Source organism: Dipteris shenzhenensis, chromosome 10 (assembly GCF_047967505.1).
Source record: "Dipteris shenzhenensis isolate YYH24624 ecotype China chromosome 10, Dip_SZ_1.0, whole genome shotgun sequence".
Lineage (NCBI taxonomy): Eukaryota > Viridiplantae > Streptophyta > Polypodiopsida > Gleicheniales > Dipteridaceae > Dipteris > Dipteris shenzhenensis.
The window spans coordinates 46,805,402-46,832,665 of record NC_141605.1 but is presented as its reverse complement, the minus strand read 5'-3'; the positions used below and the strand labels follow the sequence as shown (position 1 = coordinate 46,832,665).

The 27,264-nt window shown below is 45.1% G+C and overlaps 1 protein-coding gene across 1 annotated transcript; it reads left to right on the top strand.

Moving 5' to 3' along the window:
• The first annotated feature begins 195 nt into the window (after positions 1 to 195).
• On the top strand, positions 196 to 26,993 carry LOC147897904 (uncharacterized). Its single transcript, XM_087380145.1, has 4 exons — positions 196 to 248; positions 365 to 470; positions 26,072 to 26,182; positions 26,497 to 26,993. Exons 1-4 carry the CDS (start codon positions 196 to 198, stop codon positions 26,647 to 26,649), a joined length of 423 nt encoding a protein of 140 aa, XP_087236271.1. The 3' UTR covers positions 26,650 to 26,993.
• Positions 26,994 to 27,264: the final 271 nt, after the last annotated feature.

The window sequence follows — 27,264 nt, the reverse complement described above, 5'->3', positions numbered from 1 at the left end:
TTACCTTAAGAGTAGTTATTGAGCTTGCATGAGGCACCAGCTCATTTAGAAGTCTTAAGAGTAGTTACTGAGCTTAACTTCAGAACAACAAAAAATCTAAATTTGTATAATTGGATATATTCTAGTCTTACTAAGGTATATATAAATTTAGAGAAAATGTACTAGATGTTCTATTTCTTAAAGATTCAAACCACGATGTCATTTTTTGCAGGTTTGTTTGTGTACACATTTGACAAGGCAGCTGCTAGGTACTCGTTATCGTCTCCATGAGCTTTGCATTGTTTGGATCCTCTAACTTGTGCCTTTTTTGTCTCTTGCCCTGACATTCCCTATCCTCTAAAAAACTTTTTACTTTCTCTTGTAGTAATTTGCAGGAGCAAGAAAAGTTCTTGATAATAGGAGATTTGGGAGGATGGGGTATGAAGAACATGGACATCCGAGGATATTTGGCTGTGCTTGACATATTACAAGTTAGTCGAAAGCTCCATTAAATTTCGCAATAGAGTTTTTGTTTGTCTTAATATAGTTTTAAAAGACTCACTATGGGTGGTTTGTTTGAAAAAGGGGTAGGGATTCAAAAGATGACCTCTTAGTCTAGCCAAGAGGGGCTCACTTGATAGCACCCTCGACACCCCCAGCCATTCCGATCTCCCTTTGTCCATAGCACAAACAATAGCTATTCTCTCCCTTTAGTGGTGGGGCGGATGATAGGTTCGAAATTGGTCCAAGTGAGTTTGGCCCTAGAAGGTGGCCGCATTTAGAATGTCATCTATGAGAAAGGGGTTTTCTACTCCAGCTTCGCTCCTTGGATACCACTCAGCCCTAGTGGAGCAAAGCCCAATTTACCTCATTCGGTTTTCGCCATCTGGAATTAGGTTTCACAGTGGATGATATGGAAATGACAAATCATGTTCCAAGGTATCCCATTATGCTTGTTGAACCCCGCGATTCAATCGTGTTAGGTGCAGGCAGTAATGGAATGGAGATGGAATGCAAGGGAGAAAACAACAAGCTGAGGAAATAAGAGGATTTGCAAATGGATAATGAGAATGTATAAGTGGTGGCCAATATAGGCCCCAAAGTCAACCACAAGTGTTGACCAATGAAGTCAACCTAAGGGTTGACTGATCCTAACTAGCCTACAAGGCCACACCAGGGCTAAGTGCTAGCAAGGCCCCCTCCATGGTATGGCTGAAGTATTCAAGACATCCCAAGTACACCGGAAACTATATCATGGTTGCACATATTTGTCCAATATGGATATAGCAACCTATGATAGTACAAAGAGATCAACATCGAGGAATAAATGGTGCCAAGTGTAAGGCATGTTGAAAAGCCTCAAACTTGGGTCGTGGTAGAGCCTTCATGAAGAGATCTGCTAAGTTATCCTCTGTGGAAACATAGGACAACTGTATTTCTCCAACTGACAGGCACTCTCGAACATAATGAGAGTGCACCTCAATGTGCTTGGTACGCGCATGAAAGACAAAATTATGCACAACGGCCAAAGCACTTTGTCTGTCATTGTAGGTAATCATAGAAGTGTCCCGGCTGACATGAAGATCTAAGAGTGACTTAAGGAGCCAAGCAAACTCTAATGTAGCTGTGAAGATTGCCTTGTACTCAGCTTCACAACTAGATGGAAATTGTAGGCTGCTTCTTGCTGAACCAAGAGATGCATGAAGAGCCAAGCATGAAATAGTTGCCACTGTGTGACACGCGGATGTCATAACAACTTGCCCAATCACTATCTGCGAATGCATGCAAATCCCGTGAAGACTAATCACTATAGAACAGCCCCAAATGCTGCTTGGCCTTGAAGTAACGGAAGGCACACTTCATTACTCGCCAATGCTATGTGCTGGGCTTGTGCATGTACCTGCTTAACTGGGAAATGGCATATTGCAAATCAGGCCGGGTGTGACATAAGTAAATAAGGCAGCCCACAGCCTGCTGAAAAAAAGTGGCATCAAATGGGGCACTCCCATCTTCGAAGGAGAAATGGAAGCTAGGTTCCAATGAAGTAGAAACCGGCTTGGGATCCTCGAATTGGAAGCGCTGCAAGATCTGTCCAATATATTTGGATTGACTCATCATTATGCCCCCTTGAACATTAGCAAAATGGATGCCCAAATCGTAGTGCAACCAGGCCCATATCTGAAATTGCAAATGATTTCTGCAAATCTGCCTTGAAATCTGCAATTTTTTGTGTCTTGCCCAATGATAAGCATGTCATCCACATAAAGACCTAAAATCAGAAATTCTGATTCACTCTTCCGAACATAAAGAGTGGCCTCTATAAGGCTGTTTTGAAATACAAGGCATAGTAAAAAGGAATGTATCTTAGCATACCATGCCCACGGTGCCCGCTTCAAATCATAGAGGGCCTTTCTCAGCCTGTGCACTTGTGTAAACTACTCGGTGCTTTCTATCAATTCAGACAACGGATTTTGCAGAGGCGTTTGATGATTGCGAGTTGCCAAACACATATACTTGAACTTAATAGTTTGCAATTAAGCTGGAATTAAGACTTATACAGCTTAAACACAAAGTGACATCATTGGAAATTGCAATATGATTGAGGGGCCAAGACACCCCCCCTCCCCTTATCCAAGCTCACTTTATTCTTGAAAATGGAGATACAAGACCAAGGTGCAATGCACCTTCTAAACTGATGAACTCAGTGAAAGCCTAGGACCTAGATACAAGACTCGAGCATATGTACAAGGTAGACAACAAAAAGGAGGACTCCAAGCTCAAGTTTCAACTCTTGGCTTGCCCAATCACAAGGAAGAAGCCTGCAACAATCACCACTTACATCCAACATTAGAGGCAAGCACTAGTTTCTAGAAAGATAGTAGAAACAACATGAAATAATGCTGTAAATGAGATAAACTTGACAATACAAGCTCCCTTCGTGACTTGACCCTTTTGTAGATGAAGTCCTTGATGCCTCTGAAGCTACCTTGGGGGAGGAGAGTGTGGAAATGGGGCTGGAATGAGAACAGCTTTAAAAAAAACAGCTCGTAGGCTAGAGAGAGAAAGCCTTTATGGAGTGATAGCTGTAGAGAGAGAGTGCCAATGCTGATCCCAAGGGAGGGGATGTAAGAGAGGGGCTGCTGCTGTTCCAGAGGTGCACAGAAAGGCAGATTTCTGCAAGGGGAGTGGGCTGGAACAGTAGAGATAGAAATTCTGCATTAGAGAGGGAAAGACTGCAGCAGGAGAGAGAGAAAGAAAGAAAGAAAGAAAGTGTATTATTGTCCACTAAAGGCCAAAATGGGCCCATGGGACATCAAGAACTACAAGATAGCACAAAATCAACGTGCCACAAAGAAGAGGCATCGTCGAATATCATCTAAGTGAGGAGAGAGAGAGAGAGAGAGGCTGATCGGGTGAGGGAGGCTGATCAGGTGAGGGAGGCTGAGCAAAGGGGCTAGCGGGTGAGGGAGGCTGAGGTGGAGAGGCTGAGTGGAGGGGCTAGCGCAAGAGGACTCGCGGGCCTATGAGACACAAGCCAAAAAGTAACTCATACAAACCATAGAGGGCTGAAGCAAAGGGTTTACTAAGACCCTTGCTGAAACATAAGTGCTAAACTAGTGAATCAAGTGTCCAAATACTAGAGTAGCAAAAGAGAAGTATCAGGTGCTCAGAGCTAGCACTCCTAGTACATGCTCAGGTTCCGTATATCTAGGTAACCTAGTGGCTCTCTGATGAGATGTGAGGAGCTCTTGTATCTGTGTCTATCGAGCTGTCTCTCGACGTGGGGGAGGGTGTGGTCTCCTCGATCTTTATATCCGGTGGGCTACGTCAAGGGTGATACCTCATCTCTAGCGGTCAACTCTGAGGAGGGCTGAGATAGACCGAACCTGGATCGTGCGTACTCTGATCCCTCTCAACATCGTACGTGGGGTGTGTGTCCTTGTTTGGCAGCATCGTGGTGGACACTCCCATTGCTCGTCAAGCTCCTCTCCCTCAGTCTCACTGGCGGCGGCTGACTTAGATGCATAGAAGTCTGTAACAAAAGTCTATGATTTGTCAATCTCGGTGACCTGTGGCATCAGTCCCTGCTGCTCTCTGGTCTGTCACATCAATGTGTCTCTCCGTCGTCGCATCTGAATCAGATAGAGGCCAACACAAACCTGATCGTGAAAATGGATCAGCCGTGTAAGTGGACCAAATCCATGTCCCTCCTTAAAGAGATAGTGATATCATCCTCGAATCTCATAATAGACTGGGCAGACACATAGAAAATGCTCCTCCGACTCAATCTCCTCCATCTAGCATAGTGTGCAAGTCCTTTGCTTTCTGGGTATGCCTGCAGCTCTCCTTGCCTCAATCCGTAGCCGATGTGATGAGACTCACAACTCACCGATGGCAACCCTCAGTGCATGTGAGACTCTCCTTTCCTCGAGATACTGAGGTCTGATGACAAGACCGTGCTCTGAGACCCTCAGGAAGTGGTCATGCTAGAACTAGATCTTGGTGGAGAACTCCTCTCCCCCCCAAGCCCTAGATGTATGGAGCTGGAGGAGGTCCAACCGTGTGATACGGTTGATCTCATCTCGTGGGATCATCTCGGGTGGTGCATCCAAACTGTATTGAAAGGGGGAAAGTTTGTCCATCTAAATGTTGACTACCAAACCACGTGGATATCCGTGCATACCATGCCATTTCAACACCACTCTCTGCTAGTCGCCTGGAGGACTCAAACCTTGGTAATCTCCACTGGGGTAAGGCCCAAACTCTATGGAGGAACGTCACTGTCTGAAAGATGGCATCAACCTGGAGAGGGGTCATGGTGAACTCTGCCTGTATAATATGATGGGGGACTGAGGGTTTACTCCAAATCATCTTGGATCCCATAGTCACCTGTAGCCTCTCAAATCTCCGCCACTTTGTCGCTGAAATATCACTCTCCCAGAAAGGTGCTAGATACATGGCAGTTGGTCTCACCAGTGTGTCCAAAAGCCAACCCTTTGTCGGAGGGCCCCAGAAGTGTACCTGGAAGCATCGCCTCTCTAGTCGGGCCAGAGTACCCCGTCCTTGTGTGAGTCGTGCCGTACCTGCATGGATAATCATGAAACCTGGTCCGGTGAACACTATCCCCAAATATGTGTAAGACTGCACTATCTCCACAAGCTCGTCACAGTATGTGAAGCTCTGGCAACAGGGGACTGCTTGCGAGGTATTGAAGATCATAACCTTGGTTTTCCCAAGGTTAACTATCAAGTCTCTCTCTCTGCAAAACATCTCCAGAGCCTCTAGATGTTTCTGCAGTCCCTCTGCTAAGGATGATATGAGGACTATGTCATCGGTGTACAACAACATCTCCACCATCAGGTCAGTTAGAAGCAAACCCTCTCCACCTAGGCGATTGACAAAAGAGGTGATCTCATCGATATAGAGCCCGAAAAGAGTCAGTGATAGGGGGCAACCTTGCTTTACTCCGATAGTGCTCTCAACCTAATCTGATAGGCCTCCTGGGGCATGTACCCTCCCTGTGACGGACTCATACAGACTCATTAGCCCCCAAATCATGATCTTTGGGAGCTGCAACTCCTGTAACCTCTTGATCAGGCGAGAGCATGGGATGGTATCAAATGCCTTACGAAAGTCTATGAAGCAAGTGTAGACTTTCTGATCCTCGACTTCACCAATAATAGCCCTTAGGGTGAAAATGTGTGGTCCAAGGTGGACTGTTGTCTTCGAAAACCTGCCTGCCCAAGTGCCCGCTACCTGTGACCCTCTGTGTGGCTGTTGATCTCCCTCTCTAGTACAGACCCATATATCTTAGCCGAAGTGTGGCCAATCATAAGAGTGCGGTAGTTCCTAGTGTCCATGGGACCACCTAACTTGTGTATCGGTACTATCGTGGTGGCGCTCCAGGTACGTGGGAAGACATGGCATACGGCATGGCTGAATAGATGTGCTAGGATCGGGGTCAAGATCTCTTGCCCATGCGCAAAATGCTCAATGTGTAGTCCCTCATGATCTGGTGATCTCCAGTTATGAAGCGGGAGAAGGGCAGCTCATACATTCCATGCACTAAACAAATGACATGTAATGGGTCTGGGCATAGAGGACATATCAGGTGGTGCCTGACCTGGGACATCATATAGAGAGCATGCATATGTATGCCACACTGCTGGATCTATGATGGAGATGGGCAATTTCCCCTTCGACAAGAGCCCCCATCCTGTAGTAGGGTCTCCTCCGCGAAAGGAGCTGATCACCTCATCCATTCCGTGCATGAAGAAAGCCCGCTTCTTATGCCGTGTCACTCGGCATGAGGTCCGTTGTGTCTTTGGTGAAGTCAAGTGTCCTAGTACTCGCTCACGTGTAAGGTGGGCTCTCATCTCTCTGCACTCATCATCGAACCAGGGGTTTTGGGGTATCTTTCTATCTCGAACACGGTGTCGTGGGAAAGGATCGGGTGGCAACATCCTGTATCACTTAGAGAGAGAGACAGACAGACAGAGAGACAGAGAGAGAGAGAGAGAGAGAGAGAGAGAGAGAGAGAGATTATTCTTATTTTTTGGAAGATTTTGTCTCTTGATTTGCTTGTTTATTTTTGCTTAGTCACCTTCTTCCTTTCTTCTTTATTTCTTTACTTTCTCTTTTGTTTATTTGATGTATTTTAGTAGGCACTTGGGTTTGCCCAAGAGACTCCGCGGGTCTTTAGAAACCCAATATAGCTGCTTATGCTTGGGCATTGATGATGACATAAGTGTTGCTTTGCTTGCTAAGTATGTCTTCCAATTTGAAAAAATGCCCATATCCCAGACTAATGCTTGAAGCATGCAAACAGTAGCCACTCCCACCCAAACTTCATCCTACATTGGGTCAGCTCTCGTCTTCATCCATCGCCTGTACTTTGAATGCAAGGGGTCAAACAACAAGCTGAGAAAATGAGAGTACTTGCAAATTGATAATGATAAAGTATATAACTGGTGGCCGATATAGCCCCATAGTCAACCACAAGTGTTGACCAATGAAGTCAACCTGAGGGTCGACTGATCGTCGTCGTAACTAACCTACAAGGCCATACCAAGGCTAAGTGCTAACAAAATTGAAGCCAAAGATGAAGCCGAGAGCCCCAATCAAAGGACAAAGTCTCGAAGGACGAAGGGCGAAGTGGCCAATTGATGCTTCCACCTCACAACTTCTTGGAATGAGTGGCTACATGATCTAGTGAATGTACCAGCATGATGAACCATCCCATCAACTTCACCTTCAAGATCCCAGTCAGGTAGAAATAAAGACACTAGATGGTGGGATGGACGAAATTCTGCACGACGGTGGTATGTCAGAGCTAAGTAAAGGGGCCTGACGCAATAGATGGGCAAATATCAGATTCTTGAACTCATGTAAGGTGGTGGGTAGTCATGGAACAACAAGGAATCAACAAATGAAGCAAAAGAGAGTTGTTTATTCAAGAGTGGAGAGGTCCTTATAAGGGCAACTGATACAATGCATGGGTCCCAAAGGAGAGCATCTCTAGATCCACAAATCACTCCAGTGATTTCTCAATCAGCTCCATGAATATCTCAATCACACCTAATAGAACCTTCTAGAACCAAACTTGGTCACACTAACCACCATGTGGTGACATGCAAACCTTGTACCCCTAGGTACACCCCATTACATCAATTTGTCCTTCATTCCCTCCCACAAATTGATCACCTCATCCTTCAGCAGTAGTATATGGGATGCTCCATGGCTTGCCCACCATCATGTGGCAACACACATGGCCCTAACCTGCGACTCACTCCTAGGACTCTTGGTTTACAACTGGAGGATTGGACAATGACTATGTATGGAAATCCCCATGGGTCCAACAAGGTAAAACCTCAAACAAAGGACTAACAATCATTTAAGGATGGACTATCCATGGCAGAGAACCATTATTGACCACACACACAAACAACTTAGAAAACATATGGGTCATCACCCTTGTCAAGATTGACTTGGGTGGTGAAAGCAGTGAGAACTTTAACATCCTCTGGTTCTTCTTCTTCTTCTGTCTCTGCTTCTTCCACAAGATTTGCTGAACATTTCTTCTTTGCATAGCACTCTTTCTCAAAATGTCCAGGTTTTCCACAAAAGTTGCACTTCATCTTGCTCTTGCTGGTGGATCCCTTGAAGTTGCTTTTGGCCAAATATGCCCCATGTTCTTTGTAGTCACCATGTTCTTTGCAATCATTCCTCTGTTTGATTTTCCTTTTCTCTTCCAAGAGAGATGTCTCAATTTCCACCAAACTAATCTCTGGTATATTGGTGAGAGTAGTGACAATAGTGCCATATTCCTCAGTTAGGCTTTTGAGTAAAATAGCTATTACAATGTCATTATCAAGATTAAACTTGATGCTAGCTAACTGAGTCAGTATGCTCTTCATGGAGTTTAAATGTGAAGAGATGAATTCTCCTTTATCCAATTTCAAATCAAAAAATTTGATGAGCAAGATAAACTTGGAACACTTCCCCTGTGCTCCAAAGACAAGCTCAAGATGACTCCATGCAGCATGAGCAGTCTCATAGCCATCAATGTGGTGGATAAAAGAATCACTCAATCCAAGTGCAATTATGGCTAGTGCCTTTTCATCCTTAGGGAGCCATAAAGCTTCTCCTTCCCTAGTGGTTGGTTTCTTTTCTTCTCCATTAGCCACATTCCAAATCCCCTTTTTCATGAGAATAAATTTCAGTTTGGTCTACCAAGTATGAAAACCCTCTCCCTCAAACTTATCTATCTTGGTTTTGGAGGCCATAGGGAAGGTCTTACCCCTGATGTAGCAGTGTCTAGTTCCTTATAAAGATAGCATTTAATTTAAAATATATCATAAAAGCATCATGAGCTTTCAAAAAACTGTCAAATTCAGGACAGTGCTCCAAAGGTGAGGCTGAAAAATGCTTTAGATCACTTCAAATGAGCAAGCATCCAAAAGCCCAAAGATTACTGACATAATAATGAAACTTTCTAGCACTTAACCATGTTCAATGGTGTTGGAATATGGAAGCAAGAACTAGAACTAGAAACTGGAAATGAAATAACAAGACTGAAAGACTAGAAATACCTTGAGAAGAGTGTAGACAAGACACAAGCTAGACTGATAGAGTACAATGATGTGACCCATTGAATATATGGGCCAAAATACAAGACATAAAGCAAGAGTGCTTATGGGATAATTATAGAAGTGCCACATGGCACACACTCAAGACATAAAGACTAGACTTAGACTTAGACAAATGTAGACTAGGAAATAGTACACTTAGTGTGCACTTATCTCCAACACCCTCCTTAAGTGGACACTAGGAGTAAGACAGAAAGACAAGACTAGAAGACAGACGGACAGACTGAGAGACAAGATAGAAAATATGACAGTCAAAAGATCTTGAGACACCCCTCCTCATGTGATATCCTCATATGGGTCCACAAGGGTAGGGACAAGATGGATCTAAAACACAGTCAGATTGATAGATAAATAGACAGACAGACAAGACTAGATAGACAGAAGACTGACTGTAGACAAATAGAAAGACCAAAACACTAGAACCCCTTGACCTACATCATCGGTGGTCAAGGTGGTGGACAAGACATCAGAAAGCCCACTTCTCATCATGTGAGGAAGGAACAGCAGGATCAGCTGATGGAGATGTTGCAGCAACATGGGCTGAGGTAGATGCAGGAGCTGATGTAGAGGTTTTGGAGTAGCAGTCCCTCTCCCGGTGATTATCACGGCCACAAATGGTGCATGGATGAGCCTTGAAACAGTCCTTCTCCACATGATTAGTTTTGCCACAATGGGTGCAAGGCTTTCTTACCTTAGAACTTCCTTTCTTTGCTAAAAATGCAGTGTCAGTTACCTTTCGTTGTTGAGTTCTTTCTTCCTCTTGGAGAGCATTGATGATACCCTCAAGAGAAGGATTATTATGATACTTGAAGGTAGTGACAAGAGCAGCATAGGAGTCAGGTAAGCTTTTGAGAAGCACAGCAATAGCAATATCTTCGGAGATGGGAGACTTGACTGACGCAAGCTGAACCATAAGACTGCGAAGATAATTGACATGAGAGGCTATAGTAGCTCCTTCCTGCATATGTAGATCAAAGAATGAGATCATAAGTGCAATCTTAGAGTTTTTAGATCGGGCTCCAAAAAGAGTGTCCAAAGTGATCCATGCTTGAGAAGCAGACTGTATGTCGGAGATGTGATGAATGTAATCATCTCCAAGGCCAAGCAATATGATAGCATAGGCTTTGTCGTTCTTGGAAGCGACAACTTGCTCAGATGGACCTTCGGGAGCATCGCGGTGAACAATGTCCCAAAGGCCTTCTTTCATAAGATGGCACTTGATTTTGATCTGCCAAGTATGAAAGTTGGACCCATTGAATTTGTCGATAGATATGAGAGAATGAGAGGAAGATGCCATGTGGGAAGGTCTTACCTCTTGCTAGGATGCAAGGGCAGTGTCTATTCCCTTACAATATTGCAGAAAATAAATGAGAAGAAGAGATCCCAGAAGCCGGTTCTCTCACCACTTTGTCAGGGCCATAGCATATGATAGCCCATCGAAGCAGGAGGAACCAGCAAAAAAAGGGGAGACTGTTCAGCAAACTGAAAGAGGCAAAGCTTAGTACCTTAATCCCGGGCAGAAGTAGAAGTGTAAAAAGGATGTAGATCTCCGTGAAGATGAAGCTGAAGAAGTCGTCAGCTTGTGCAAGTACGGATTCCGTACAGTCGTACGGACTACGTACGGACGACGACGAGCAGAGTACGGGCGACGTACGATCGACGGTGCAGAGCTGTACAGACGACGTACGAAATACGGGCGGTGTACGGACAGCGGACGACGTACGGATAGCAGGACTGTGCAGATCTGGTGTTCAGATCTGTGGCTGAACTGCGCAGATCTGGAGCGCAGATCTGGCGCAGATCTGAAGCAGGATACACACAGATCTGGCGTACACACAGATCTGGAATACACACAGATCTGGCGCAGATCTGGAGCGCAATGACGGGGCAGAAAGAGGGGAAAATGTGAAGAGGGAGAAATTTGAGAAGAGGGCAGATCTGCAGCGGGGAAGAGATCTGAGAAGAGGCAGACTGAGGGGAGAGAAGATGGATCAACCTAGCTCTGATACCATGTTGGAATATGGAAGCAAGAACTAGAACTAGAAACTGGAAATGAAATAACAAGACTGAAAGACTAGAAATACCTTGAGAAGAGTGTAGACAAGACACAAGCTAGACTGATAGATTACAATGATGTGACCCATTGAATATATGGGCCAAAATACAAGACATAAAGCAAGAGTGCTTATGGGATAACTGTAGAAGTGCCACATGGCACACACTCAAGACATAAAGACTAGACTTAGACTTAGACTTAGACTTAGACAAATGTAGACTAGGAAATAGTACACTTAGTGTGCACTTATCTCCAACAAATGGTTCACAGTAGGAGCAAAGATCACTGTTACCCCCAAATTGAACAGTTTGAAGTTGGAGGCCTCAATTGAAGACTTGAAGAGCAGCAAACAAAGGGCTTTCTGGTGGAATGGAAGCCCTGACTGTGGAGAGTATCCAGCATGAAGCAGAGGCGCATTTTCATGCAGCGTTGTCTGTGGGAGTGTTGTCAATTCCGATTGTTTTTTTGCTAAATGCTCAGCAACCACTAGACCAATTGAGCTCAAATTTAAACACAACACTCCTCTAGTAGTTGCCCAGCTTCAGCTCAAAGCATTTGTCGAGATATGGCTCCAGCAGGCGGAATTACGCGAAACTTCGGCTACTGGAAAGCGTGTGAGCATAGGCAAACAATGCAAACATTTGTCAATTCCTCCTAGCCAGGGATTCGCCCCAACACAAGGAAGCTTGGGCTCAGAGGGCACGAAATACTTCAGAGATGGAGGAGAACAAGCCTGAGCAAAATTTGTGGATACCACATGATGGAACAACAGCAAGGAATCAACAAATGAAGCAAAAGAGAGTTGTTTATTCAAGAGTGGAGAGGCCCTTATAAGGGCAATTGATACAATGCATGTGCCCCAAAGGAGAGCATCTCCAGATCCACAAATCACTCCACTGATTTCTCAATCAGCCCCATAATCTCTCGATCACACCTAATAGAACCTTCTACAACCAAACGTGGTCACACTAACCACCATGTGGTGACACACAAACCTTGTACCCCTAAGTACACCCCATTACATCAATTTGTCCTTCAGGTAGTACTCGTTGCCTGTGTCGAATTCACGATTGAGCAAACTCAAGCAACGAGGATGGACTGGTGCAAATTGAAGTAACAAAGATACCGGACTCATGTGCCTTCAAACTCACAACATGCGTGTTGTGAGTAATCTCGATGCAACCGTTTTGTCATCCAGGTGGCTAAGTGTTTAAAGTCCAATGATCTATCATTCGATATTTGTGTTGAATCCCTTTGCAATGAGACCATGTCAACAAACAACATGAGTCTGCCTTCTCCTCCTTTTCATTGTGTATGGTGATCGTGATCATTCAGCTTGCTTATCTTAATTTGTCAGCATCAAGGTCTAAAGGTGCCTAAAGTGTGGTTTTGTATGCTCGCCTAGGGCCCTAGGCTAGTGTCGAATTAACGGGGAGGAGTAGTGTTAAAGGTGGTTGGGAAAGGAATGAAACATGTGATGGAGACTGTGGGTAGCTCAGTGTTTTTCTCGGTGTGCATCTCGATGACCCAACGTGCACCGTGGTCATTGAATGAAACAGACATACAATTGTAAGGTTCAGTTTAAAAATTTTGTGAGGTCAATGTATTGACTGTTTGTGTTCTTGAGAATATAGGGTGTTGCTTTGAGTAATGCATAAAAGAGACTTTTGATGAAAATGTATGCCCCTGATTGTGGGCCATGCTTTGGGCAGTGTTCCCTGTAGGCAGATGAGCTGAAAGGAGCATCGTGCAATCGGTGAAGCATTACAAAGTTGCGTGGTTAGGTCATCTGTAGAGTTGTCTAAGATGGTTTGATTCTTTGTTTCTTTTTTTTTTGGTGAGAAGGCCATGGTTGTTGAATTAATGCCTATCTGATCGAGAGGCCCACAATGTGAATATACTAGTGGGTAATTGTTAGCACTTAGCCCTAGTATGGCCTTGTAGGCTAGTTTGGACTTCGGTCAACCCTCAAGTTGACTTCATTGTCAACTATTTGGTTGAATTTGGGGCCTATATAAGCTACCACATGTGCTTTCCTCATTATACATTTGCAGTACTTTCAGTTCCTTCATTTGTTGCTGCTCCCTTACATTCCACTTGCATTCCATTGCTAACTAGCACCCAATAGTGGCATCATAACAGGTTCTTGCTCCTGCCTACCCAACCCCCCCCCCATGCACATATGCTATGGGTTGTTCCTATTCAGCACAATTCTCTTGCAGCTCACAAGCTGCAACAGATTGCTTTATTCGTACAATTGCTCACAGGCGTATCAAGCACCACACACACCTTGCGTTGCATTGCATTATTCATACAATTGCTCATAGGCATATCAGCACCGTACACACCTTGCATTGCATTTGTCGTTTCACATGTCAACCGCCGTACAGAAGCGTCATACAACTAGCGCCATCAGTTTGGAACCTGTCCGTACAATCATCACTAGCCACACAAATCTTATGGACTTTTCCGTACGTTCTATGCCAAGCTTCATTGTACACTCAGTACATAGAGTCTGCTTACAATCATCGTACACAGCCTGCATTAGCATCGTACAATTTTTTGTCAAATTGCACATCTGTATGGATTCCGTCTGTATGACTGTATATAATTCATATGTACGATTTTTTCAAGTCATCCGTATGGCTGTCACAAATCTACCATGCACCTCCTGCACTCATTAGTACAACCTGGAAATATGTTTATATGGCCATCCAAATCCGCCGTACAACTTGAAGAAATTGGCCGGCACAGCTTCCGTACAACTGTAAGTAAATTTTGCACCTGTTTGCAGCATGCATTTTCAGGTGCCATTTTCCTTAAGAAATCGGTTATTTTGAGTACATTGACAGAAATTGCCAATTTGCAAACAATTTTTGGGGCTTTTCCTCAATTTTCCCTTTTTTGTTGTAATTGCCCTTAAGAAACTGAGGCTTTTCACATCGGTCTTCAATTTTACAAAGGATAAGGCTTTTGGCAAATTTGCAGGCACCTTGCCACTCAATTTGAGTAAGATTGCAGACATTTGTTATATTTAGCATTCTAACTTTGGTAGATTTTGGGAATTCTTGAGGCCAGGGGCCGTTTATTGTCAACATCGCATGCATTAACATTGGCTAAAAATTGCAGCACATTGAGTCACATTTGCAAAATTGTAGCACAATGTGGGCCTTGTTCTCATTTGCCTCTTTTTGGCATATTTGCCCTCTTAGCATTTGGGGCTTTTGCCAAATTTGGTGTCAATTGCAGTGACATATGCTTGGTACAGCTCAATTTGGGATTTTCTTGCACTTGCTCTTTGATTTGGGTAATTTGTCCTTGAAATTTTAGGGCTTTTGTATCATGTGCTCCCCATTTGGCACTCTTGCCTTGGGGATTGCTTTACAAGAACATCTAGCCACTATTTGTGGACAGATTGACCTCAGATTTGCATTGGACAGTTTTGCAGACATTTATCTTTTGATTTGGGCTGGTGACTTTTAGAGTCCTGTGTTCTCTTGAGACATTATTTTGTAGGACAGCTTATTGACAGCATTTGGGGGGCAGCCTTCTGCATTTTTGCTCAGTGTTTGTTGAGGCTTTGACATTTGCAAGGCACTCTCTTTTTGGGGTATTTTCATTTTGCAATGGCAAACCATGAGTCATTTGGAATGCTTGCCGCTGAGGAGAGACTTGATGGTACCAACTATCCCATGTGGTCGTACTTGGTGCACCACGCAATGGCACAAACTGCCTCAGCATGATCACTGGAAACATGTAACTGTTGCTCCCAGGTCGTAGATGCTAGGTACTCATCTGGTTTGGTAATGATACACTGGGTTATCTTGGTACAACAATCCAACTGTTGGTACTGGTACATGACTCCAACAGAGGATCTTGGAACAAAAAATCCGATTGATATCGCCTCCAGTGCAAGGTCTACTTCCCTGCATGGGCACCTGTATCTCAGAGCTAGATAGCCCCCTCTGAAGCTCCCTCTCAATTCCAAACTCGTAGACTGTTGCCAGATCAATGAACTGCAGTGCTCCAATGGCAATGGGCATATAACAGCTCACAAGGATCAGTCAACTGTGTCTGGGTTGCCACATTGGCAATCTATTGATCGATCTGGATCTCCAGCACCATCAGACAATAGCTGCAGCAGAACAATAGGAGACCCCCTCTGGATCTGCCAGGTCATAACATCCAAACAAAATAGAAACTGGTAACAAACTACCACCGAAGTCAACGGGAACAACTCCCTGTTCGGTGCATCTGATCGGCAGGTCTAGCTGCCACAAACAAGCAAGAAATCCTCCATTTGGATCCGAAAAGCTTGCTGGCAGCTCCTGCCAAGTGCTACTAAAAGTTTGGAGTAATCGTGCTTGCAACAGTCACAATATTGGCCAATTGGTTACAGGACCCCTCTGCGTTCCTTTGGGGACACTGACACCTTTCTGGCCACATCGGTTACACGTTCGGGATGCCTTGAGAGCTTCTTGTGCCTCAGCTGTCAATTGCTTTCAAAGCCTCAAGCTGACTGTCATAGGTACAATCGACAAAGCGCTCCTCCTGGTCAAGCACCATGGGGACCAACTCCTCCCAGGTCAACTCATTCACCCTACCACCACTGGTGATCAAGGGATGAATAGAACGGCCCGTACTCAGAGGATAACTGGGATAGAAGAGTTATGGCCATGTCCGCTGATGAAATCTGCTTCCTTGCCTGGAGGATCTCTTGCTGGAAGTTCCTGTAACTTGTTGATGTGTTCTTGCATCAATGAAGATTTCTTCGGATCCAACAACCTCATCTCTGGACCTCCAGTGAGACCCTCTTCATGGGAGAGGTTTGGTTATGCATGGACGCCAAATGCTCCCATATACTTTTGGCCACTATCATGTGCTTCACGTGATCAATCACCTAAGGAGTACAGTTAAGAAAGATAAAGGATCTTACCCTAGCATTTACACAGTCCCACAGCTGGGACAGAGTCTCGGCCTCCTTCTGAGCAAGGATGCCAAGATCCTCTACCAGGGGATCTGGTCGGGCAACACCTATCAAGATGAAATCTGCCATGTCGTATGACTGTAGCACAGATTCCATCATCACCCGCCAAACGCCGTAATTGAGCCCATCTAACTGCCGATCAACTGGGAACATGGGCAACACTGGAATTCTAGTCTTGTTGTCTGCCATCTCGGACAAAGTTGTCATGTCAGAGTGAAGAGGATGATGAGCTGAAAGAGAAGATGGATGGTATAAAAGGGAACTGAGGGCAGAAGAAAGGAGAAGGTGAAAGAAGATGATGAAGGGGCTGACAGCCCAGTGTACCTTCACCTCGCTTTCCATCCCTTGGAAACACCTCCTCTCTGATTTGAAAACACCCTTCAAAGTCACCCCTTCGTTGGTCACCCAAACAGTCCACTCCTCGAACACGATCCTCCTCAAAGACACCTCCGAATAGCACCCTAATCCTCCTCTCTGTGTGTTGGCTCAACACTCCCTCCACTCCTCGGGTCTCAAGCCAACCGTGGCTCTGATACCATGTGAGAAGTGCAGTAGAAATGAACGGAAGAGAGAGAGAGAGAGAGAGAGAGAGAGAGAGAGAGAGCACACCTCACACACACACACTGAGAAGGAGAGAAAGGAGAGAGAGGCACAGGAGAACTGCAAGTGATCTTTGGAGAAAACCCCACTACAACTGAGGGGAAAACCTCGGAACCAACAGGCTGCTTGAGAGCTCTGACAAACAGCTCAACAACCACAACAAACAAAGGCACAGAGAGTGGATGAACTGCACCACACCTCTGCCCTAGGACTCCTCTACAGTGCAGGCACAGCTGCTCCAGAACTGCTCAATTGAGCTGGCTATGCTGCTCCACTGGATGTGAAATGAGGGGAGAGGGGAGGCACATATATAGCCCAGCCAGCTACCAATCCCCAGGTGATACTTTTGATCTCTATTTCCTGGCTCTGTCTGAATCTGCTCCCTCATATCTGTTTCCTCATAAAGGACCAATGGACCTGGCTGGGTAAGCCGGTCTACCAAGCCCCAAGTGATGTAACTTTTGACCTCTACTTTTCTGTAGCAAAATGAATTTACAAAGGCCTGTTACCTAAGGCTTGTAGCTTGCTGAGTTAATTTAGCTTCTCAACGAGGCTTCCGTTCATTAGCCGGGGTCGCACAATTGATTTTTCCTCAGCTAGCCTCTGAAACATTTGAGACATCTTATATTATTGCAATGGAGTGAATCTTAACAGTAAGATAACAATATTCTGGAAGGCATTAAAAGTAATTCAGTACTAGCTTTTTGGGACCACAGGACAAGAGTCAACCCATCTGTTGCTTGGGCAGGCTCCTTAGTAGGCAGTAGCTCACTTGGATTCGCTTCATCTTACACACTAGTCCTAAATAACTTGGCGGGCAACTCATCTAGCTTTTCAGGGGTAGTGGGGAACGAGCAACCTTTTGCGTTTCCATTGAACTCATGGCTAGCTTTCTTGTGGTGATGGCTCGCTCTGGCAGGGCTAATATCCTATTTGCTCCAAAGTGATGTTCATAATACTGATCTGATTGTCCTAACCACAATTGTTTCTGCAGCTAAGTGTGCAAGTTTGCAATATGCAAGATTTCTCCTCCCATTTGACCTGTAGGGAATCAAGACTTTGTCTTAATGCATCCCTCTCAACTAGCAGCCCTCTAAGGTTGATTAGAGCTTGGGATGCTTTTAGCTGTAGCGAACTCGTCCTCCAGTTGTTTGATTTGTTTGTTTTGCTACTTACACCAGTGTCTGTAAGCGTCAACTTCCATAAATAAATCCAAGAAATACTCTGCACCCATCATGCTATGCATCTATCCCGGCTAGTCTAAATTTCTCCATTAGAAAAATGATTTGATTCTATAGGCTGATGGGTAGCTCTACTACTTGAATAAGCTCACACAATTTATTTGTGGGCTTTCACAATGTACATAAAAGCTAAGCTACTATATTTCTTTTTGTTAGCTCCTTGTTTCCTCTATTGCTTTGCTCAGCTTGGCGGCTGCTTTCCACTTGCATATTCTTACTGTTGCTTGTTTGTATTTGTTGGTGTCATGCTGCTTCTGCATTGCCTTGCTGTCTGCTGCTTTGTCGCTGCTTCTTTTGTGTGGCCTGTGTATGCTTGGTACTGGCTGTCTGGTGCTTGTACGTCGCTCTGCTTTAGGCTACCTTAGTGTTACCTTTGCTGCAGTTGCTTTGTGCACCATTATGCACTATTGCAATCTAGCTTAGGAACCACTGTTGACTGTCACTAAGCTGTCTTGTTTCTTTTTGCTTGCTCTGCTTTGCTGGTTGCCTGCTCGTCTGCTTGGGTTATCTATATGTCGACTTCTTTGTTTCGTGATTGCAAGGATACATCAATCAAGAAATCACTACAAAGCACAGTATATGACAATGAATCCCTGTAGTTTTTGGGGCCTATAGCAACAAATGTTCATCTGGTAAGAAACCTGAAGCAGCACATTTCAATGGTGCAAACAGAACGCAAAAGGGAAGGGCATGTGTTCATTGGATACAACAGAAGTGTTAGAAACTCACTGTGCCCACCTGTGAGCCCCCGATTTGAGGGGACAAGGGGCAGTGAGAGGTAGGAGGGCTGGGAAAGAGAGACTCAGGCTGGCATCATAGGCAACCAGCACACAGGCTGGTTGCTGCCTGCAACAGCAAAGAAACAGGGGGCCTTGGGCCTCACTTGGAGGCGCCTGCAGCTGCATAGACTGGCTGCACAGGGCACCCTTAAATAGGGGCCTGTGGCAGGCCAAGTCGGCCCAACCAGGGCCACCGACCAGGGCCAACCCTGGTCGGATTTCTAGGGCCATCTGGTCGGCCACCAAACAGGGTACCAACCCTACTGGTCGGTCAACCCAAAGGGCCTGGGCAGTGCCTATAAAAGGCCCACTCCTTCAGTCATTCCAGCATCCAGTGCAAGACTGAAAGCCTCCTTCCAAGGCTGTGCTGTGCACTCAGAGCTGGTTCAGTTTGTGAGAGAGAGTTCCATCAGTTTTCTCCAGCACCTCGCTGAGTTTTGTATTGCTTTCTTGGAGCCAGTTTCTGCCCACCTTCTGGTGGATGAATATACTCTTTCTCTCTCTCTCCGTTTAAGTTATCTCTGAGTGAGTGTTTATTGCATCTGTGATCATCTATCTGAGTTGAGTGTGAGGAAGAGTTGGAGAGATCTTGGGTGGAGGTTTGAGTGATTCATTCCCTCCTATTCTCTAACATGGTATCAGAGCCATAGGCTCTCAACTCTTCTTCATCAAAGCACTCTTTGAAGGAAGGAGTCCCTTAGCAGAAAGGCAATTCTGTTTTCAGCTCAGGCTAGCACGGGAGGTGAGTACATCTTTTTTTTGCTTCAGTTTTTTCAGTTTGCTATTCACTGAGATGGATCAGCGTTCAGAAGCCTCTACACCCATTGCTCGTCCTTCCTCCTTCTCCAGTCATCTTCCTTCTTCATTTATTCCCAATTTTGGTAAAGCTGGAAAGCTCGATGGGACGAACTATCCAATCTGGAAAGTCAAGATCCGAAGCCATCTGTTGGCACGGAAGCTGTGGAAGATAGTGATTGGGACCGAGGAGAAACCGGAGGACATTGTGGACAAAAGAGGTGAAGTTTTAGTTGAAGCAGATGTAGATGAACTCAGTGCATGGGAGGAGAGGGATGCTCAAGCCTTAGCAATGCTTATTGGCACGACAACAGATGCTGTGATTCCTCATATCCAGTTGGCAGAGACGTCTTCAGAGGCGTGGGCCATACTGAAGGAGCTGTATGAAACCGATAATACAGCCCGTATCATTACTCTTCAGCATCAGCTTTATAATCTTGATATGAATGAGGGTGATAGTGTTCATGATCATCTGACAAGGGTGAAAGTCGTGCGAGACCAGCTCGCGGTGGACTCTGAGTCAATTGGCGTTGCTCACACTCCACAAGTTGCCACGGAGTTTCAAAAGTTTTGTGACTACGGTACTCCGCCAAAGAATGCCGAAAGAAGAAGGCAGATCAGAAGCAGAAGAGAGAAGCCAAGAACAAAGAAGAACCTAAGAATGATTCTACCAATGTGACGACTGGACAGTTGTTTTTAATTAGTGAACATTGTTCAGCATATGCAGTCTCAGTGAAGGTAAAGAGGGTTGGTATGTTGATAGCGGTGCTTCCAAGCACATGTCTAACAGAAGGACTTGGTTCAAAACCATGGAAAGTACACACCCGGATTCCAAAGTTTCTGTCGGGGATAGCCGAACGTGTCCTGTGAAGGGCATCCGTAGCATTCCTTTCATTACAACCGTGGGTGAGGAGAAGGATATCTCTGGAGTACTTGTACCCAACCTTTGCAAGAATTTACTGTCTGTAAGTCAGATGGACAAAAACAACATGGCAGTTCTCTTTCAAGATGGCAAGGTCACCATAACATCCAAAGCAAATGGACAGATGGTGGCTCAAGGAGTTGAAGAGAACGGACTGTACCGTCTCAGTGCAATGTTGGTTCATGAAGACAACGGAAAGTCCAAACTTTGGCATGAGCGCTTCGGTCATGTCAGCTATGGAATCTTGGCTGAAATGTCAAAGTTGACGATGGTGGATGGACTTTCACCAATTACAGGCAAGGATGATGTCTGTAGGGCTTGTCTCGAAGGCAAGCAGCACAGGGAGAAGTTCCTACAAGAGGCCTCATTTTGGGCCAGCAAACCACTTGAGTTGGTTCAGCCGACATTTGTGGCCCAATGTCTACAGCATCGTGGGCAGGATCCAGGTACTCACTTCTCTTTGTGGATGATTTCAGTAGAATGACCTGGGTATTTTGTTTGGCTAAAAAGTCTCAGGCTTTCGAGAAGTTCAAGGACTGGAAGGCCAGAGTTGAAAAGGAGACAGTTCAACACATTTTGTCGCAAGCATGGGATCAAGCGACAACTCACCACAGCACATACTTCTTAGCAAAACGGGGTAGCCGAGAGAAAGCATAGAACCACCACAGAGACAGGGCTTGCTATGCTTCGAGGGAGGAACCTTTCTAAAGCCTATTGGAGTGAAGCTATCAATACAGCCGTACACATTCTCAACAGGACCGAGACGAAGGCCGTCAAGGACAAGACTCCATATGAGGCATTTTATGGTAAGAAACCCTCTATCACTCATCTTCGCATTTTTGGTTCTAACGCATGGGTGCATGTGCACAAGGAAGACAGGACCGAGCTTGATTCCCGGGGCAGAAAATGTATCTTTGTTGGGCATAGCGAAGAATCCAAGTCCTATCAACTCTTCGACCCAATAAAGAAGCAAATCCTTATCAGTCGGAATGTTGTCTTCAAGGAAAAGGAACCTGAACCCCAGGAGGAGCCTCAGATTGAGGAGGAGGAGATTGTTCAACCCCCGAACCCACACCGCCCCAGGTTGACCATCCAAGCGGTGGCAAAATCAAAAGCTGATGTTCCACAAGATACTTAGGAAGAGCAGGATGTTCCAAAAGAAGTTCCAGTTCCTCCTCCCACAGAGAAGCAGAGAAGGTTGCCCCAATGGTACCTACGGACATTGGAAGAGTCTCGGGTCACCGAATTACCTAAGAGTAGCAGTTTCAGATTGCGTCGGTCCCACCGTCTTCAAAAGACCCCATCCGTGAATTTTGCGTTGGTGGCTCAGCTTGACGAGCCAAGGACCTTCGAGGAGGCAAAGGACCATCCAGAATGGCAGGCTGCCATGCAGGCAGAGATGGTGCTATCTTGAAGAACAATACCTGGGACTTAGTGGCCAGGCCCCCGCGACGGAAAGTCATCGGCACTAAGTGGGTATACAAACTTAAATACAAATCAGACAGTAGCTTGGATAAGTATAAAGCCAGGTTAGTGGTCAAAGGTTTTGCTCAAACTGAAGGCATGGATTTTGATGAAACTTTTGCTCCCACAACCCGCATGGTTACTATCCGGACAGTGATTGCCCTTGCTGCCCAATTCCAATGGCCTAATTTTCAAATGGACGTGAAGTCCGCATTCCTTAATGGAACCCTGGAGGAGGAGGTATACGTGGAGCAGCCACAGGGCTTTTAAGATCCAGGGTCCCCATTAAAGGTCTGCAGGTCGAAGAAGGCGTTAAACGGGCTGAAACAGGCCCCTAGAGCTTGGTACCAAAGGATTGATGTATTCTTTCAAAAGATAGGGCTAAGTCGGAGTCCTTCTGAGGCAAACCTTTACTTGTTCATTGAGAAGGGATTGCGACTAGTACTCATCTTCTATGTTGATGATCTTATCTTGACAGGTGATCATGTCAAGAAGATTTCACAGGTCAAGGAGCTACTCATGTCTGAGTTTGAGATGACTGACCTTGGGTTATTACATTACTTCCTTTGGATAGAAGTAAAGCAGGCCAAAGGCAGGATCTTCATTTCACAGGAGAAATATTGCAGAGAACTTCTGAAGAGATTCCAGATGAAGGATTGCAGGACAGTAGTAACTCCCATGGAGGTCGGGCTCAAGCTAAGTGTTCACGACACATCTCAGCCGATCGATACTCCCTTGTACTGACGATTGGTAGGAAGTTTGCTTTACCTTACCAATACTCGACCTGATATTTGTTATGCAGTTGGGCTATTATGCCAGTTCTCTGCTTCTCCTAGGAAGAGTCATTGGGATGCAGGTTTACGGGTGCTGAGGTATCTAAAGGGTACTTGCACCTATGGGATCACCTACACCAAAGGCATCGAACTAGGCGGGTTCTGTGACAGTGATTGGGCGGGTGATGCTGACACCAGAAGATCGATAACAAGGTATTGTTTCTTACTTGCATTTGGTGCCATCTCTTGGCTAAGTAAGAAGCAACCCACAGTGGCCCTTTCATCTACAGAGGCAGAATACAGAGCCGCGTGTACAGCAGCTTGTGAGACACTGTGGTTGAGGTGGATTCTGGAGGACATAGACGTGTGTCAAGAGGACGCAACAGTGCTGATGTGTGACAATCATAGTTGCATAGCCATTGCCAAGAATCCAGTGTACCATGCGCGGACCAAGCACATCGAAGTTCATTACCACTTTGTTCGAGAGCTCATCATCGACGACGTGATCGAGCTTATCTACTGCCCGACTAGCCGCCCGACTAGCCGACAACTTGTCCGACCTCTTCACGAAGGCACTCCCTCGAGAACAGATGGAGCACCTCATCAAACGCATGGGGATTGGCCCACAGTTGTGACATTGAAGGGGGGTGTTAGAAACTCACTGTGCCCACCTGTGAGCCCCCGATTTGAGGGAACAAGGGGCAATGAGAGGTAGGAGGGCTGGGAAAGAGAGAGACTCAGGCTGGCATCATAGGCAACCAGCACACGGGCTGGTTGATGCCTGCAACAACAAAGAAACAGGGGGCCTTGGGCCTCACTTGGAGGCGCCTGCAGCTGCATAGACTGGCTGCACAGGGCACCTTTAAATAGGGGCTGTGGCAGGCCAAGTCGGCCCAACCAGGGCCACCGACCAGGGCCAACCCTGGTCGGATTTCTAGGGCCATCTGGTCGGCCACCAGACAGAGTACTGACCCTGCTGGTCGGTCAACCCAAAGGGCCTGGGCAGTGCCTATAAAAGGCCCACTCCTTCAGTCATTCCAGCATCCAGTGCAAGACTGAAAGCCTCCTTCCAAGGCTGTGCTGTGCACTCAGAGCTGGTTCAGTTTGTGAGAGAGAGTTCCATCAGTTTTCTCCAGCACTTTGCTGAGTTTTGTATTGCTTCCTTGGAGCCAGTTTCTGCGCACCTTCCGACGGATGAATATACTCTTTCTCTCTCTCTCCGTTTAAGTTATCTCTGAGTGAGTGTTTATTGCATCTGTGATCATCTATCTGAGTTGAGTGTGAGGAAGAGTTGGAGAGATCTTGGGTGGAGGTTTGAGTGATTCATTCCCTCCTATTCTCTAACAAGAAGAACCTCACCATACTGATTGTTTGACCCTATAGGGAGGAGGATTGCAAAGCCCACACCACGGTTTTGATCAAGAGAACCCCCAAGGCTTTCGACAACAAAAGATCTGCAGAATGAAGCTCTGGTTCTGCTTAGAGACATTGCTGAAGACAAGAGTCAAATAAGAAGGTGACTTACCCGAGGATGCCAAGGATTATTAATAGACACACGAAGAGGATGATTTGCACAAAGCTTAGGCCGACTTGGGACTGAGACGGTAGACATGGAACAGAAGGATCCCAAGCCACTTTGAAGACATGATCCTGCTGGGCAGTGACAATCGTGGCTGACAAGTAAAGTTGGTTAATGCTCCATGCAAGCTTGCACAATCGTGGCTGGCAATCCTCTGGCATGGTATAGGAGCCAAAGGCTCAATCTTGTGATCTCCATCAACAGTTGTAGCAAGAAGACCTGCATGCGACAAAAGGAGGCTCTGATTGATTGAATATTCCCTCTTGAATATTGGAAGCATGTTATTCAGTTTAAATTTATTTCATTCTCATGCCTCTACATTTCCTAATCTACAAATTTTCTTGAAGGAAGAAAACTGGATGGTACAAACTATCAACTTGGAAGTTGAAGATTTGGGGCCATAGAATGGCATGGAAGATCAGGAAGGTCACCACCATAGATACCACGATCAAACCAAGGAACATTCAGTACAAAAGAGAGAAGCCTCATATACAGCTAGCGGAGATGGCCTTTGAATCGTAGAGTATCTTGTAGGACACCAATGGGATGAGCAACTCCAAGAGGGTACTAAAATCTCCGGGTTCATTTGTACACAATGAGGATGGGGGAAGGTGACACAGGGCATGCCAAGGTAGTCAGGGAACAGTGGGATGGAGTGATGCCAAGGTGCATATCAATGCACGTTCCATGCTCTTGTTCTGCAGAGTGATTAAGGCCTCTCATGTTCGAGGAGATGGTAGCCATGTTATTACAAGAAGGGATTGGAGCTCACAAGGGCACTTTAGGGTAGGAAGGGTGGAGGATTGAGGGAGAGTGGTTGCAATATTATCTAGGCTGACTGAGTGATTCAATGGACTCAAAAGATTTCAAGAGATGTTTGGTAGAGCTGAATTCATTTTCTGTGCTTTGTGGCCCCGATTGGAGCTTTCAATAGGAAATGGTCTTGAATTGTACAGAAGCACCGGTGGATATAGTATATAAATCATTTTAAATGAGAAATGAACAGCTTTTGAGTGCAAAACACTGTGCAGCATGCCTTCTAGCTCCTCTCTTTGCTGTAGTTCGTTGTCACACCTCTTTGTCAATAGCACAAGCATTACGTGCATCATGTGCACTCTAGTTAGCATTGCTACTGTTGTACGCAGGAAGTGCGTAGTCGCGAGGGCTTATAGCACTGCATGATATTTCCAAATCTTTTAACCTCTCATGAACCTGTGGCTTGTCACCCACCTATGAACATCTTTGACGGTAGTCAATGGAGTTCCATGGTCTGTTCTTCTGCCTTCACAAACCTAAGATGCAGTCAGATGACTTATTTGCTCCTCAACAACTTCAGCAAGGCAGCAGAAACGTCTGTTTACAACCTCTCAACTCACAGTGACACAGTACTCAGATGGCAGTAGCAGTACTGTGTTCAATGGTGTTCACCGTGTTTCTCCTTTAATAAAGTTGATGGTTTGTAATTCCTCAACAGCTTTGAAAGACACTGCAGCAACCTCAGATCCCACTGACCTCATGATAGTAATCAGAATGCACAGCACCAGCACAGAAACGTCAGTTCACAGCAGCAAGCTGAGAGAGAGAGTTTAACATGCACAATTTTTAGCTGGCCCGCTTAGTGTAAAACATTACCAACCTTAAGTACTAAATGCTTTCATTACAAAAGTTCTGAAAGAAACAATAAGACTAGATGAAATTATATGCAACTAAGGATTTCCTATTTTTCAATTTGTGGCCCTGAATGCAGAACCACTACCCTGAACGTCTCCAAAGACTGTATTTACTGCATGTGCCATACTTGTTCTGGGCAGCATGGAAAGTCGTGTCTCCTGTAGTAGACAAAGTCACAAGGGAGAAGGTGAGCCTCATCTGCACTACTTTTTATTCTTGAAAGAAAGACATGGCCATGCAAATAAGCGTATTCACAAATGTGTATGCATTGTGCAATATTGACATTAAGTGACCCAATCCACAAACGAGTATGCATTGTGCAATATTGACATTAAGTCACCCACAATGAGGTAAAAGAACTTCAGCTGAAATCTCAAGACTCAAACCCCATGCTACTACTATCAGGGTATTTCAATGTGAGCTCGTTTTCTATATGTAAAGAAGCTTAGAATTCTTTATTGATTAGGATGTCTGACATATTATGGACATCTCATATTGTAGATAGTTTTTGTACAAGACGAGAGGCTACATGAGACATTACTGGAGGAAATTGACAAGGATGAACTGCCAGATATTTATGGAGGTCAGATGGAGCTCGTTCCAATACAAAACTCTGGTACTCCAAATTGGCCACCTGCCATGAGCACAACATAGTACTTTCTTGGGTGTTTGTTTGAAAAAAATGTCTATATGTTCATTTGATAGTGCATATCAGATGTCCATTTGTATGTGTGAAAAAGCCGCTTTCTCACAAAGCGCAATTAAAGAGATCAATGCTGCAAGGATCTTATTTACTAACATCTGCTAAACGAAAAGATGAATTTCTTGAACTTTTGTACACCATGCAGCATACAAGCTGGGATCAAAGTAGCCAGCTATCCTTTCTCACAAATAACCAGCACATTCCCCTAGAGAGCGTCAAAAGTTCGAATGCTCTGTTGCTTGTATTTTTACATTCATTGACAATAATTTTGGCATACTTTCTATAACATTTTAAAATCATGGCTTAAGTTAGAATGAAGACTGTTAGATGCGATTACTAGAAGCGAAACTGTCCTCGGAAGATAAGTTAAGCTAAATACAGTGTGATAAACAGAGACCTCGTTTGTTAAACCAGTATTGCAACATAAAGTGGAAGACTGACACTTTTTCAACAAAACATCTGTTTTTATGTTCACAAGCATTGGTTCTTGTTACTCTGAAACTTACGAATATGTTGGAGCAATTTTCCCATCTTCACATTCAAGGAAGAAGAATAAATCTGCGAAA